The sequence below is a fragment of the Chiloscyllium plagiosum genome, unplaced genomic scaffold (genome assembly GCF_037043375.1).
Source record: "Chiloscyllium plagiosum isolate Xiang-an unplaced genomic scaffold, Cpla_swu_hap1 HiC_scaffold_5, whole genome shotgun sequence".
Classification (NCBI taxonomy): domain Eukaryota; kingdom Metazoa; phylum Chordata; class Chondrichthyes; order Orectolobiformes; family Hemiscylliidae; genus Chiloscyllium; species Chiloscyllium plagiosum.
In genome coordinates this window covers 12777412-12793744 of record NW_028270143.1, presented here as the reverse complement: position 1 = coordinate 12793744, position 16333 = coordinate 12777412, and the positions used below count along the sequence as shown (strand labels likewise).

Below are 16333 nucleotides of genomic sequence, written 5' to 3'. Positions count from 1 at the left end.
TAAATAATGATTTATACTTCCTGTCTAAACGTTTCTTGAGATTTTGCATATGACCAAGGTTGGAAAGGCTGGCCTGTAATTACTGAGTCTAATGTTTCCTCCCTTTTTAAACAATGATACATTAAGAAAGGGTTCTTGTGGTGCAATGGTGGTCTCCCTTCCTCAGAGTAAGAAGTCCAGGTTCATGTCCTACCTATCCTATGAGTGTTAACATGTCCGAATGAGTTATTTAAAATATTTTTTTTTCGGATTCTTGTGGTGCAGTGGTAATGTCGCTAACTCTGGGCTAGGACATCCGGGTTCAAGTCCCACCTACTCCAGAGATCTGTTATAACATCTCTGAACTGGTTGATTAAAAATATTGAAAACATTAATAGTCCTCCTGGAGCAAGTCTCTAGCCAGACTGAATGGGATAATGATGGTTAATCAATTGGGTCTGGCAATGTATCCCCATGGAAAGAGGCTAAATCCTCCTTAATATTTCCCACTCATCACATTTGTAACTTCCAATATTTCTCATTCCTCTTATTTAACCACAGGCAGTCCCTGGGTGGCAAACGGGTGTTGTTCTTGCATCTTTTCGCAAGTTGATTTGTACGCAAATCGGGAAACAATGCAAGATAATATAAAGTAGCCGTTCATAAGTACAAGAGACATTTGTATGTTGGGACTTTAAAATTACATCCTGTACAGGATCATGTTCGTAAGTATGAGCATTCATAAGCCAGACGTTCATAAATCTGCTATACAAGGCCTACGTTTCATTTTCTCTTGTGCAGACATAAATTATTCATAAAGAACAATGCCTTTTGGTGTCGACTTGGCCTGTATCTTTCCTTTACTATCCTATTGCTTTTTACCTGCCTTATTATTTAAAGCCTTCTCCTTATTTGTGCTATTTCTTTTTTTAGTTTGACCTATGCACTGTCTACACTCTTTTAAGTTAAAAATCACACAACACCAGGTTAATTGGAAGCACTAGCTTTCGGAGTGCCGCTCCTTCATCACCTGATGAAAGAGCGGCGCTCCGAAAGTTAGTGTTTCAAATTAAACCTGTTGGACTATAACCTGGTATGGTGTGATTTTTAACTTTGTACACCCCAGTCCAACACCAGCATCTCCAAATCATATACTCTTCTAGGTTTTCTACAGCATTGAGCTTTCAGTTTAGCTTTCCTTCTTGCCAGTATTAGTCAATATTTGTGTTGATATGCAATAAGTCTGTATATAGTAATCCTACAATTCCTTGTAGAAATATTCTCTTACTCCTTTTGAATGTCTCTTATTGTTCTGACATTAACTTACCTTTAAGTACCTTTTTCTCGTCTAAGTTTGCCAAATCACAACTGTTTATTAAAATCGGTATTTTTTCAAATCTAAAACATCTAGTCTTGCACAGTATTTGTCCTTACACATACCTATCTTACAGAATTATGACCAAAATGTTCTCCCATTGATATCCCCTATTACTGCCCAGCTTGTTTTCCACAAATTATGCCAGAACTGACTCCTCCGGTTGGACTTATCCCGGCCTGGAAGAAAGTAGAGCAGAGGTAACCTAATGAGTAACGGTTGTCTGAGGCCTCCCAAAAAGTCAGTTTTATTTTTCCCTCATCTCCTTGCTCCTGCAGGTTCCCTTTTTGGAGAGCTAGCGTTTTTAAAAGAAAGAAAGAGATGGTCGTGTGAGGGAACCTTGGTTGATGAGGGAGGTTGAATGTCTTGTAAAGAGGAAGAAGGAAACTTACATAAGGTTGAGGAAACAAGGTTCAGACAGAGCATTGGAGGGATACAGGATAGCCAGAAGGGAGCTGAAGAAAGGCATTAGGAGAGCTAAGAGAGGGCATGAAAAATCTTTGGCGGATAGGATCAAGGATAACCCCAAGGCATTTTATGCATATGTGAGAAACATGAGAATGACGAGAGCGAGGGTAGGTCCGATCAAGGACAGTAGTGCGAGACTGTGTATTGAGTCGGAAGAGATAGGAGAGGTCTTGAATGAGTACTTTTCTTCAGTATTTACAAACGAGAGGGACAGTATTGTTGAAGAGGAGAGTATGAAACAGACTGGTAAGCTAGAAGAGATACTTGTTAGGAAGGAAGACGTGTTGGACATTTTGAACAACTTGAGGATAGACAAGTCCACCGGGCCTGACGGGATATATCCTAGGATTATGTGGGAAGCAAGAGAGGAAATTGCAGAACCGTTGGCAACGATCTTTTCGTCTTCACTGTCAACGGGAGTGGTACCAGGGGACTGGAGAGTGGCGAATGTTGTGCCCCTGTTCAAAAAAGGGAATAGGGATAACCCCGGGAATTACAGGCCAGTTAGTCTTACTTCGGTGGTAGGCAAAGTAATGGAAAGGGTACTGAGGGATAGGATTTATGAGTATCTGGAAAGACACTGCTTGATTAGGGACAGCCAGCACGGATTTGTGAAGGGTAGGTCTTGCCTTACAAGTCTTATTGAATTCTTTGAGGAGGTGACCAAGCATGTGGATGAGGGTAGAGCAGTGGATGTAGTGTACATGGATTTTAGTAAGGCATTTGATAAGGTTCCCTATGGTAGGCTTATGCGGAAAGTCAGGAGGCATGGGATAGAGGGAAATTTGGCCTGTTGGATAGAAAACTGGCTAACCAGTCGAACTCAGAGTGGTGGTAGATGGTAAATATTCAGCCTGGAGCCCAGTTACAAGTGGAGTTCCACAGGGATCAGTTCTGGGTCCTCTGCTGTTTGTAATTTTTATTAATGACTTGGATGAGGGAGTCGAAGGGTGGGTCAGTAAATTTGCAGATGATACGAAGATTGGTGGAGTTGTGGATAGTGAGGAGGGCTCTTGTCGGCTGCAAAGGGACTTGGATATGATGCAGAGCTGGGCTGAGGAGTGGCAGATGGAGTTCAACCCTGTCAAGTGTGAGGTTGTCCATTTTGGAAGGACAAATAAGAATGCGGAATACAGGGTTAACGGTAGGGTTCTTAGTAAGGTGGAGGAGCAGAGGGATGTTGGGATCTATGTTCATAGATCTTTGAAAGTTGCCACTCAGGTGGGTAGAGCTTGTAAGAAGGCCTATGGCGTATTAGCGTTCATTAGCAGAGGGATTGAATTCAAGAGTCGTGAAGTGATGTTACAGCTGTACAGGACTTTGGTTAGGCCACATTTGGAGTACTGTGTGCACTTCTTGTTGCCTCACTTTAGGAAAGATGTGGAAGCTTTGGAGAGGGTGCAGAGGAGATTTACCAGGATGTTGCCTGGAATGGAGAATAGGTTGTACGAGGATAGGTTGAGAGTGCTAGGCCTTTTCTCATTGGAACGGCGAAGGATGAGGGGTGACTTGATAGAGATTTATAAGATGATCAGAGGAATAGATAGAGTAGACAGTCAGAAACTTTTTCCCCGGGTACAACAGAGTGTTACAAGGCGACATAAATTTAGGGTGAAGGGTGGAAGGAATAGGGGGATGTCAGGGGTAGGTTCTTTACCCAGAGAGTGGTGGGGGCATGGAATGCGCTGCCTGTAGGAGTGGCAGAGTCAGAATCATTGGCGACCTTTAAGCGGCAATTGGATAGGTACATGGATGGGTGCTTAAGCTAGGACAAATGTTCGGCACAACATCGTGGGCCGAAGGGCCTGTTCTGTGCTGTATTGTTATATGTTCTATGTTCTAAATCTCTACAAATACCTCCACCAACCAAATGCTGAGTCTATTTGAGGTCCAGAGGCATAAATGATGAAATGATCTGTTCCAATACCCAGATCTCTGACACTCAAAGTCTTGGTTGGAGATAAGGCAGAAATACAATGTAACAGATGCAACCCTTTCTTTCCATGTGAAATGCATTTTTCAGTTACTGCACTGTACATTTCAATTCTGCTGTTCATATTTGTGAAAGCAAATATACACCATCAGGGTGAAACAAAAAGTTTTTTTTTTCTTGCAAAAGATTTTAATTATGTCTCATGTTTGGATTCTTCTTCTTCTGGGTGATATTGGCTGGGATGGTCAAAGGCTAAGGCTGTGGGTTTCAAGTCTGCATAACCTTTTCTGAAAGGCTCAGAGGACTAGGTCAATACTTAGCTTATAAGCATTAGAGTTAGTTATCCTAATTGACTTGGATAAGGAAATTTAATTATGTTCCTTAAATTATTTAAAGATTAAATTTGGTCTAAGTGACTGTGTTATTTCAGATAGATTCAAGAGGACCCACCCAGGACATAAACATAAGTTCTGTAGGCACAGATTGGATGTTTTCTCAAAGGAAATTGTTCAATCAAGGAACAATTCGTTTAATGCATGTAATACGTGCAAATCCACTGCAAACATTCAAAAAGGAACTGGGTGCATTTGAGCCTAGTCGACACAAGTATGTTTAGTGAGCTGAGCATTAGGAGGTGTGTTTCTCCTAGTCACCACACTCTTCTAGGTTGATTGCAAGATGACTTTGAGAGACCTTTTTTCTTAATTGGTCTTGGCTTTGCTTCCTCTGTATCTTTGCCTCACTCAGGAGATTGTGTGGCTGGCTGGTTGCTTGCATGCTAGTGCAGCGATTTGAGGTTGGGGTTTAGTGGGATTCATGGTGAGTATGGCATAGGCTTGATGAACCAGCTTTTACATGTTTCACATCTTCATTACCTGTGCACTCAGGTGCATCTCGTAAGAAGTCAACAAAATAAGCATTAACTCCGACATCAACTGCAGCCAGAGCTTTCTCCTGAAGTTCTTTCTCAACTACTTTGGCTAAAGTTTTGTCAAACCAAGCCACATCCTCTTGGGTGGTAAAACGATCAGATATAACGCATCTGCACTCATGCTTCCACAGTTTTAGAGTCACCTAAATATACAACAGAAAGCAAATAATTTATGAGCAAGTAAATGCAAATTAATAAAGTGAAATTTATTTTTAATGATTTCCACTTATAATGATCATTTGCTTAAATTCACCTTTGCGAAAATCATAATACTAAGAGCATAATCATTGAGGTTTGCTTCTGTTGCTCAGATTAGTATACTTCAGATTAAATTGCTTAAAGTGTAATCTGCATTCAAAGTGCTATCTGTTAGTGTTGTGGTTCAAGCTACTCCACTTTCTTCATTTCAGTATACAGTGGCATGAAATGATCCATTGGTACACATCCAACAGAGAAGAGGTGTCTGTTCAAAATCAACATAAGGAGTAGGTGAGGTTTGCGGTGCAAAGTTTACACTTGCAATACTAGACTACTGCTGCTGCATTATCTCCGTACCACGATATCAAATAAATCACATCTGAGCAGCAATGATTTGAATCAGAGTACTGTAATTAAATTCAAAAAATCATGGTAAATTTGGGGCGGCACAGTGGCTCAGTGGTTAGCACTGCTGTCTCACAGCACCAGGATCCCAGGTTCAATTCCAGCCTCAGGCGACTGTCTGCGTGGAGTTTGCACATTCTCCCCGTGTCTGTGTGGGTCCCCTCTGGGTGCTCTGGTTTCCTCCCACAATCCAAAGATGTACACGTCAGGTGAATTAGCCATGAGAAATTGTCCATAGTATTAGGTGCATTAGTCAGAGGGAAATGGTCTTCAGAGGGTTGGTGTGGACTGGTTGGGCTGAAGGGCCTGTTTCCACTGTAGGGAATCTAATCTAATCACAAATAAATTCCAGAAGACTAACTAATGGTACATTCATTTTTCAAACCTGTACTTCATAGTTTAAGTGGATTGTTTTAAAATCCATGAATTTCAAATATAGTGATCTAGTGATTAGTTTTTCAGATCTCATTGCTGGAACAAAATCCCACTACATATAATTTCTTGAATAATTTGCAATGACTGTCATTGTTTATAATCAGCACATACTTTTTAGCAATAGCAGATTCGTTTTTTAAAAAATTGTTCCCGTGTGGAACATTTCAGCTTCACAACTTGTACTTCATATCTGTGTTTTTATGTTAGATTCAAGTGTCAAAAAAGCATAGCTCGGACATTCACAGCGTCCTGAGATGTACTCCTCGCCCAAAATGAAAGTAAGTTTACAGGAGATCACTTTTGAAATGATACTCACACTTCCATCGTTGACAACCTCTGAGGTGCTATTCAACATCCCCTGCCATATCCGTGAGAGGTCTCTCAGGTTAAAGATGTAATGAAACTTTGCCGGAGTAGGCAACATTTTCACTTTGGTCATCTGCCAAAGTTTGCGGGTCATTGGTACCAATTTGGTTACCAGCGATCTCACTGTTGTGGAGAAGCCCCGCTCCCTGCAATAGTGGCCAAGGCCAATAACACCTAAAAAGAGAAATGTCAAACTCAAAACGTTTTGCTTATTAATTTCGATAATATTCCGGAATTCAAAGAACATTTCTCCTCAATTTGAAACAAGTTAGAAGGTGGGATAATTAATATGAAGTCGTGCTCTTACCAAATATCTTATCAATTGAGGAATTTGAAGGCAATGTGCAGTTAAAAATTGAGAAATGCCTCTTCAAGCGCTGTGGTATGTCATTTCTGCCTCCTCCTGCATGGATCATTGCAGCAAGGAACTGGACATCTGCAATGTTCGTGAATTCACCTGGTTTTTCAAGATTATAAAAACCATTCTGTTCCATCAGCTGTCTCACAATTTCATTGGTGATCTAAAGTGAGAGCAATGTTAAATGTCTTGGGAATTTATTGCAAATTTGAGGAATGCAGAGTTTAAACTGCAACCGAGAAAAAAACATTTTATTTTGTGAACTTTTAAACACATCAAAATAGGAGAATGGGATATTTTCAAGTAACCACTATCACGGATAGTGACTTTGTTCAGACAGCACAGTCAACAGTAGGGGACAGCAAAGACTTAAGAACCAAGGGTGGCACAGTGGCTTGCACTGCTGCCTCGCAGCTCGAGTGGCCTGGGTTCGATTCCAACCTCAAGCAACTGTCTGTGTGGAGTTTACACATTCCCCCCACGTCTGTGTGGGTTTCCTCTGGTTTCCTCCCACAGTCCAAAGATGTACAGATGAGGTGGACTGGCCATGCTAGATTGCCCATAGTGTCCAGGGATGTGTAGGCTAGTTAGATTAGCCATGGAAAAAGTGGGGTTATATGGGTAGAGCAGGAAGTGTGTCTGGGTGGGATGCTCTTCAGAGGGGTTGGTGTAGACTTAATTTAGGGGTTCGATAATAATTCTATAACCATCCAGGAAAAATAGTCTCCGTGGGCATTCTCAGGAAGGAAGGCTATTCTCGTGAAAAGCATTTGAGACCTGGTAAGACAAATCTTGCAACAGGACAATTAGCAACTCCCTGAGGAATGAGAATTAGTAACTGCAGAGCAAGTACAGACTGTAATGCAAGGTGCTGATCTACAGGAGCCCAGTCCCACATTGGAGTTCAGAGGTGAGGAAACAAACGTCAGAAACTCCAAAATTATGGTTTAAAATCCTTAGCCCTGAGTCATCATTCCGCAGAGTTTGGAGGCCATTTAAATGTAATAGTTGTGAACTTGATTTTCAAGGGGTCTGGAATCCTGACAGCTAAAGGTGACAAAAACTGCTGAATGTTTTTCAGAGTACTGCTAGTGGGGGAGAAGGACAGGATTTATTTGGCCACTCTGCAACCACAAAGATGCTGCAGAATTGACATCCATCTCCATAATCCCTCCCAGGTTCTCCAGCTGCCAATTCTGTTTCCAATCAAACACATTACTTAATGACCATCCTCCCACTTTGCAGCAAATGTCCCCTTTCTCTTCCTAGCTCTAGTGCCTCAAAGCTTCCAAATTTTGGGGATCAGTGTAGCAATTAAATTCAGTAGGACATCTGAGTGTCATGACATCCATGCTTCGCAGCCACAAACAAAGTTCTGTACTTCCACAAACCATTAGGGTCATAGTTTCCGTAGGTTGACAAACTGCTATACACTGTTTTAAGGTTTAAAATGAGCAACAAGAAATTTTATTTATTTACCTGATCTCCCCATTCATTAATAACAGGCATATTAATGTCATCAATGAAAACAGTCATCTTTCTCCCAGCAGGTGGACCATATGTCGTACCGATACGTTTATCAACATAACTCTCAATTGTGCGCTGCAACACAAAGTCAATATGAAATTATTCATGCTCTTCCATTATATTTTATGCAATTATAATTGATACTTTGCCATGAATTTTATTTTTAAGCAAGACATTGTATATTTTCAATTGTTTTTATCAATATTAAATCAGCTGAAAATTAAGGACAAACTTCACCCATCCTGCTAGGTTTCTAAGCTGCATTATAATTTAGTTCAAATGTACCTCATTACCAGAAAATCTGGAACTACATTTCTATGATTTTAACCAAAAGACAGGCATGCTTATCATTTTACATAATTAATCCGTAGTTAACACCTGCTTGATCCAGTATTTTGTCAGACAGAACTCTGCAACCATTTGAGCATGGGACAAAAAACACACACATAATGTAAGTTCCAACTGAATGTTAATATTGCCCTGGATTATGAGGAATTCTACCAGTTGGAAAATAGGCAGCACTCTCTCAAGCAGCAGAAAATGTTTGTGGTTTGAAGTGCAGATTGGCCAATTTTGCTGTTATCCCATGAGACACCCTAGAATGAGCCTGAGCCTCAAAAGGTAACTGCCATGAATACTGTCACAAGCGATGAAGAGCAGACTCCTTATTCAGCACATCTCCACCCATCAAAACAGAGCTGTCTGAAAAATCCAGCAAACTGTATATTTGGGTTTGAAGTTAACAAAGTACTACAAGCTGCACTGCCTGACAGCAGTACTGCACTCCCACTTCCTTTGAAAAATATGCCTTGGACAGACTTTTATAGTCTCCTGCAGGAGGTTTACAGGTGGGAGAAGCACATACAATTCCTTGAGGGGGTCTTTCATTTCCTTGGGGGGGGGAAAGGGGAGAGAAGAGCGAGAAGCAGGGGCCCTCAGGTGGTACATCCATCGTCACCCCCAGTTGACCCAATATTGACCAGAGGGAATTTTCTGGCCAGTGGGAAGAGTTTGATGAAGGGGGAGTAACACTGGGCAAACCTGGTAGATCAACTTGAGTGAAATGAAGGAGGGCTGCATCTCCATCACTGGCCCTCATTCACTTCAGGTGCCCCTCTAGCACCTCACCTCAACTCTGGTATGTCTCCCCATTTGGCCTAGACTGGTGCAATATTTATAGTCCCAGCATTGGTCACTGCTCTTGGTGGTGCTGCTGGAACTATTGAGCTATCTGAGGTGCTATAGCCTCCAGAGCGAAGGATGGAATTCCACAGGGCATTAAATGTTTGTAGGACAAGCACAGTAGTTCAGGCAGCATCTGAGGAGCAGGAAAATCGACATTTCGGGCAAAGCCCTTCATCAGGAATACAGCTGTATTCCTGATGAAGTGCTTTTGCCCGAAAGGTCGATTTTCCTGCTCCTCGGATGTTGCCTGAACTACTGTGCTTTTCCAGCACCACTCTATTCCGGAATCTGGTTTCCAGCATCTGCAGTCATTGTTTTTACCTAATGTTTGTAGGACAGTCAGCATCTGCAGGAATGCCTTGCTGAGTGGCTTCCCTGGGCAGGAAACACCACTACTTGTAAAACTCTGCCAGTAAAGTTAAATGCACCATTTTTACATTTTTCAGAGATCTGCAATCATCTCACTCCTCTAGGTAATGTGTATATTATGGGGAAAGGGACTTGATAAAGAAAGCAGTAGTATGAAATAATGTATTGAAAAGTAATATAAAAAACTATTCCACTTCTGCATACAACTACAACAAATACAAATGTATTCCCAACCATTTGGTTTGTTAATTCTTTAATATTAAGACAGTGAATTATGATTACTTGTAGCACAAGGCGACCAAATATGAAATTGTTTCTGACCTGAAACATTAGTGGAGTTGTTGCTGATGAAAAATTGAGATTTTTGGTCATATGAGACTCCGGGTCATATTTTGACAGGAATCCTTTGATGATCACTGTTTTGGCAGTGCCTTGTTCACCAATCAGCAATACAGCCTATGAGAAAAGTACAGAGATATAATCAGCACAATCTTAAACACAGGTTTTAGTGTAACAGTGAAACATACCTGTGGTCGATATTTTGACTGTTTGAATCGCAATGCTCAGTACCCATTTGCAATTCCTCAAACTGAATCTCTGGGCTGCTCACGTGCTCTCATTGTGCTCAACTCCATTCAGGCTTATGTCGATGATGGCAAACAGAATTGCCACCACAGAATTGTTGGATGGTGATGATGTTCAAGTGTCCCCCCCCTTGATCACATTAGCATCACTGAACATCTCATTCAAATTCTGGATTTGCCACTGACTGGAAATTCAAATGGACTAGTTATATAGATGGCGAGCTGAATCTTACATTTTATTGGTTAAGTTTGAGTTATAGATTCAAAGAATCATAGAGTTATACAGCATGGAAAAAGACCCTTCGATTCAATTCATACGCCAACCAAATTCCCAAACCGTACCTGCATGCCCCACTTCTGGTAGTTCATTTTATACACTCCAAGTGGAAAAAAGTTAACCCTCATGTCCTTTTTAAATCTTTCTCCTCTCACATTAAAAATATGCTCCCTCATTTTGAACTATCCCACCCTAGGGAAAAGATCCTCACTATTCACCTGATCTATGCCCCTCATGATTTTATAAATCTCGTTAAGATCATCCCGCAATCTCCTACACTCCAGTGAGAAAAGTCCCAGCCTATCTTTATACCTCAAACCCTCCATTGCTGGCAACATCCGAGCAAATCTTTCCTGAACTCTCTCCAATTTAATAGAAGGGTGACCAGAACTGCACAAAGTACTCTAGAAGACGCCTCATTAATGTCCTGTACAACCTCAGCATGATGTCCCAACTCCTATACTCAAAGATCTGAGCAATGAAGGCAAACATGCTAAACGCCTACCTGTAGTACCAGCCTCTCTCGCATTTCACAGGGAAAACTGCCGACAATAGGACAGAAAGAATGAAGACAGATGGCATGTTGCCCATCATTCAGCTCCTCACCCTTTATCAGCAGAGGATCCTTACTCTGACTGCCAGAAGCAAGGCATGAACTATTATTGGAGACAGTCCTTGACTTACTGTGCTACGAACCCCTCAGCAATTTCCCCATTTAAGAAATATTTATACAGGCACATGGATGGGATAGTTGCAGAGGGATATGAACCAAATGGGACTAGTTTAAATTGCGAAAGCTGGCTAGCATGGACAAGCTGGGCTGAAAAGCCTGCTTCCATGCTGTAGACCTCTATGATTCTATGTTTGAGGCCAGCTGATAATTATGACAAAGGTCCTGGGTTTGTGTAAAATGGCATGGCAAGACAGCAGTGATATATCCAATTGTACACTAGGTTTGATTCCAGCCTCGGCAACTGTGTGTGTGGAGATTGCACATTCTCCCCGCATCTGCGTGGGTTTCCTCTGATGCTCTGGTTTCCTCCCACAGCCCAACAATGTGCAGGCTAGGTGGACTGCCCATGCTAAATTACCCATAGTGTCCTGGGATGTGCAAGCTAGGTGGGCTAGCCACGGGAAATGCAGGGTTAGAGGGATAGGGTGGGATGCGCTTTGGAGGATTGGTGAGGACTCGATATTTCGAATGGCCTGCTTCCACATTGTAGGGATCCTATGACTCAGAGTGAGTGAGCACAATGAGAGTACGTGAACAGCCCAGAGATTCAGGCAGGTCCATCCCAGGAGCTGGGTGCATATCCTCAAGTACAGCAATACACTACAGCGGCTGGTGCAGTCCAAGGTGCAGCACGGAAGTGCAGAAGTGTTGGGTGTCAATGTCCATGGGTGCATGTGGCTAGTGAGATGAAGCATGCCCCGAGATGTTGGTGCTCGGTTTTGAACATTGAGTTTTTTCAGAGCAAATGGCAAACTGAATCCACCAGGCACTTCACTCTGGCTTCATTGTCACATTTTCCCTCCATCATCAAGCTTTTTTGGTGAGTTTGCTAAGATTTGAGGCTGAATATTAAGTTATGGTGTTAACAGGACATTTAATGAGCATTATTCCCAGTCAAATGTCATCTCGCTACTGATTCGGTCCCACATCTTGCCATAGCACACATCACTCACACTCCTTTCAGATTCAGCTTGGTGTGTCTACAGACTGGGTACGCTGTAGCAAGTGAATCACCTCACGATTCCTCAAAGCTTCTTCATCATCAACAAGGCCAAGGTGGAGTATAATGGAATAACCTCCACTTGCCCTGATGGGTGCAGCTGCAACAGTCAGTAAATTTAACATAATCCAGGACTTAATTGGAATCTATCTATCTGCTTAAAAATGCACTCCTTCCACCATCGATGAATTTGTGTGTATGAACTACAGGATGCAAAACAGGTCACAGCTCACTGAGGCCTCTTTGACATGATCTTCTAGAATGACACCAGCTACATCTAGAAGGACAAGAGCAGCAGGTGTATGGGAGCACCATCACTTTCAACTTACCTTCCAAATTACACACCATCCCAAATTCTGACACTTCCTGCTCAAAAGAGTATTAAAATACTTTCACCACAGGAAGATATCAATTTGCAATAGACCCATGCTTTACAGTTGAAGATTCTCCACAGGGTCCACTTAGCCCCAGACCGTTTGTCAAAATTTAAACCAGGGGTATCTTCAGCAGGTCCCAAGTGCAAGGTCTGTACAGGTATTCTTACCCATTGTCTTTGGTCTTGTGACAGGCTTCAAACATATTGGAGCGCTGTGGTGGGTGCAATGGAGAGGATTTTAGGTGTAGGGGTGGAGAAGGACCCTATTTCACTCCTTTTGGGCCTACCCATTGTATTTCCTGCAGACGCGCATAAGAAAAAGCTTATCAATACTCTTACATTCTGTGCAAGGAAGAATATCTTGCTAGGTTGGATATCAGAAAACCCCCCCCAGGCCTGTCGAGTTGGCGGAAGATTGTAATGGAGCATATTCCCCTGGACTTTCTCACAAGTATGGTACACCACAAAACTGAGAATTTTTACATGACATGGCAACCTTTTTTGAAATACCTGGACACAGATTTATCTGCCACACTAACAAGGGCTTTTATATAGCCGTAACGATTGTGTTTCATAAGTCCAATATCCAGGGAGGAGGAACTGTGAATGTATGAGTATTTTGTTTGGCTGGGCTGTGTTATTACTATTTATTTGTTTGTTGTTAGGTATTTATTTATTTAGTTAAATAGCTAGTTTAGGTTTTTTTTAATTTTACGTTTCTCTATATATGTTTATACATTCATACAGGAGGGTGGGTTGGGGAATTTTTTTAATTTTTTGGGTTTAGTTTTGTGCTATTTTTGTACTGTTTTGAATTGCATTGTTTTGTATTTGTTGTAATATTTAAAAATCTATTTTTTCTTAATAAAAATATATTATAAAAAAAATACTTTCACCACAAAAATCGTGGCTCAAGAAAAAAAGCTCACCATCCTCTACTTGAGCTCAGCTAGAGATGAGCAATAAATGCTATTCTTGCTATATTCTTTAAAAGTGTTAACAAACAATTTGACAAAAATTGCAAAGCACACAAGGAGCGCAAATGTTTCAATTGGTTATCCACCGTAATTGATTAATTACCGCCCAGAACAGTAAAGAATAAATTAGTATTTTGTGAAGTTACCCTACCTTTCCGTGCTTGGCTATTGTATGGATGAGGAAATTTGTCCTCACATTATCTACATTAGGCACAAGAATCGAGCCATATTCTGGATTGCAGTCAGTGGGATAGATGTATTCATCGACATTTGTGCTCCAATGCAACCACGTTCCTGGTTAAAACATAGAGAGTGTTAATTACTATTCGCTGAAAACAAGTATTTCACAGCTTTCTTTGGAATTGAACAGCTTTGTTCATTTTAATCACTATCATTCGGTAGTTCTGAACTTGAACATCGATGAGAAAAGACACATTTTGACAAAGCTTTTCATCTTGCACTCATCAGGACAATTCAGAGGAATACCCATTCAAGGGGAAAACCAATATTTGTGTTGCATGAGAGGAGCTTGCTGAGTGGACTGTGACTGATAGAGAACTTGTCATGGACTGATGGAGAACTTGTCATTAATGATAATTAATTGCCAAGCTTAGTTTAAATTTTAAACCTGACAAGTTGACTCTGATTGGTCAGCACACTGCCCTAAGAAATGAACTATTGAACAATTTTAATGATTTGAAAAAGACAGTGTGTGGTGAGCATTTTCTCTCTCTCTGAAGTGTACGTGCACACTGCTGTATTTACTAACAATTGCCTACGGAAAACCCCACCACTCTCATGACCTAACGCATGATGGGAATCATTCACTCCAGTCTCTAGCAGTCGTTTCTCACTACAATGATTAATTCACTTGCCTGCCCTCTCAGTTCTCACCGCAGGTTTGGACACCAGTGTTGGAACATGACAATGGGGTCCAAGGTTTAAAATTTATTTTATTTGCTTTTCCCATTTGCAACCCTGCCACCAGGTTAAACTCAGGGTTTAAACCTCATTTGATCTCTGCATTTTCCGTGGTAAATTTCAACTAGATTTGGTCCACTGTTTGTTATCAGATAAGGGAATGCTGTTGATGGCAATCCAGAAGAGTGTCAAATGCGAAATCTCCTTCAGCTGCAGGTTACTCAAAAAGAGGTTTCATGGTTGCAAAGTATATGCAAATAAATTTCAAATCAAAACCAGTCAGTGTTTGCTGCAGATTACAGTTAATTAGTTGCATTTGCCTAACCTAGAATACTTACATTTTCTTCAGAATGTAAACAAACATCCGCTATGTCAACTCTTCTACTCATTTTCACGTCAGAGAGTCAGTATTTGAAAATGCCCTAGCCAGTACTCTAACTAGAGTTGTTCATTGACCACATTAGCTTGGTACTGACCATCAAAATGGACAAAATAGTCAAACATTGTGTCTTCACTCTCCTCAGGGATGCATGGCAGATCTAGCATAATAGTCTCATGTGTCCGTAGCCAGCGCTCCATTTTCCGTCTGTCCTCTAATTCCAATAAGGCCCCTATACTCCACATCAGTGAGAATACATACAACCTTTCCAAATGTTCCCGAGTCACTTCTCCACCTTGCTCCTGAAAAAGAGGATAATCAACAAGTTACCATATTGAGTACAAAACATTTTACTGTCACATAGTTTCTACACAACACATAAATCTGTGACATTTACATGTGATCGGTTAGTCAATAACAAAGCACACATTTGCAATTTTGATTACCTGAGACTCCTGAAACACATAATTGACACAATGTAAGGCTCCTCCTGGGAGTGCTGGGTAGATGAGTTGGAGATGGGCCACATTATGCAGTAGGAAGGCTGCAGAAGACTGCCTGTTGCTTTCCTGACAGCCTTTAACTTACAAATAAGTTTGGCACCGAGACAACAATTGAGCCATGATCTACACTGGACAGAGACTGGAGGCAAACTGCTATCTGAACCCTGGTGAGCATCCTGTAGTCTGGGGGTGAGGAGATTCCCTCCTTGTTAGGCACCCTGTACTCAACAAAGAGACCTGCCAGGAGTAAGGTCCTGCAGAAAGACTACCGCTACCCTTTATACTAGTTTCCCTGCCACTGTTGCCAAAAACACCTTCACTGGACTGCAACCTTGCTCCACTTAACTACATTTCAAAAAAAAGGCTTCATCAAGAACCTTGCTCTTTGGCCTGACTGCTGTAACACTCCTGATGGCACCATCAGTGCTGAGGAGTTGTAGCCTCTGCTGGCCAGCTGTTTCAGGTGACAGGACAGCTGCTCTCCAGGAGCCACAAACCCAGCCACCAATAGGCCTAATTAGGATTTAATCCTGCCATACCTCTGGAAATAGCCGAGATGAGGCACAGCCTGGCTCTTCAGGCAATAAGCTGACCCATTGTCGTGACCAGTAAATTACATTCAATGTGACACAGTATGGCTGATGCATGTTACGCCTTACAACATACATACTTCATCAACATTCTCAATGATCTCCCAAGGATGGTATTGTTGGAAAATGTTGGCTATTCAACCAACATTTTACAAATTAAACTTGTTCGAATCAAAACAGGCACTTTGGCCCTTCAGTCTTCACTGACCTATCTACACCAAACCCACTTCACAGCACTGAGCCCAAACCCTTAAATGTTATATTTCAAGTGCACATGTACTTTTTAAAGCTTGTGAGGTTTTCCACCTCTCTTGCCCTCCTTATATCCCTTCCAATCCTTCTGTCCTTCATCTTAAAACTATTGCCACCCCCACGCTTAGTGATCCTTCAATTAAGAGGTACAGTGCTTTCTATTCACCTTGTCTATGCCCCTCAATCTTATAACCTCAAACCTCAGGTCACCC

General features: G+C 41.6%; 1 protein-coding gene across 2 annotated transcripts in view; it reads right to left on the bottom strand.

Moving 5' to 3' along the window:
• dnah5 (dynein, axonemal, heavy chain 5) overlaps positions 1 to 16333 on the bottom strand; it is a 343383-nt gene that overhangs the window by 121682 nt on the left and 205368 nt on the right. For both annotated transcript variants that reach the window (XM_043689617.2, XM_087987009.1), the window contains 7 exons: positions 14874 to 15078; positions 13628 to 13770; positions 9851 to 9985; positions 7928 to 8050; positions 6398 to 6611; positions 6041 to 6264; positions 4631 to 4829 (listed from right to left, as the gene is read on the bottom strand). In XM_043689617.2, the coding sequence (XP_043545552.2) occupies positions 4631 to 4829; positions 6041 to 6264; positions 6398 to 6611; positions 7928 to 8050; positions 9851 to 9985; positions 13628 to 13770; positions 14874 to 15078 (1243 nt within the window). The remainder of the gene's footprint in view (positions 1 to 4630; positions 4830 to 6040; positions 6265 to 6397; positions 6612 to 7927; positions 8051 to 9850; positions 9986 to 13627; positions 13771 to 14873; positions 15079 to 16333) is intronic.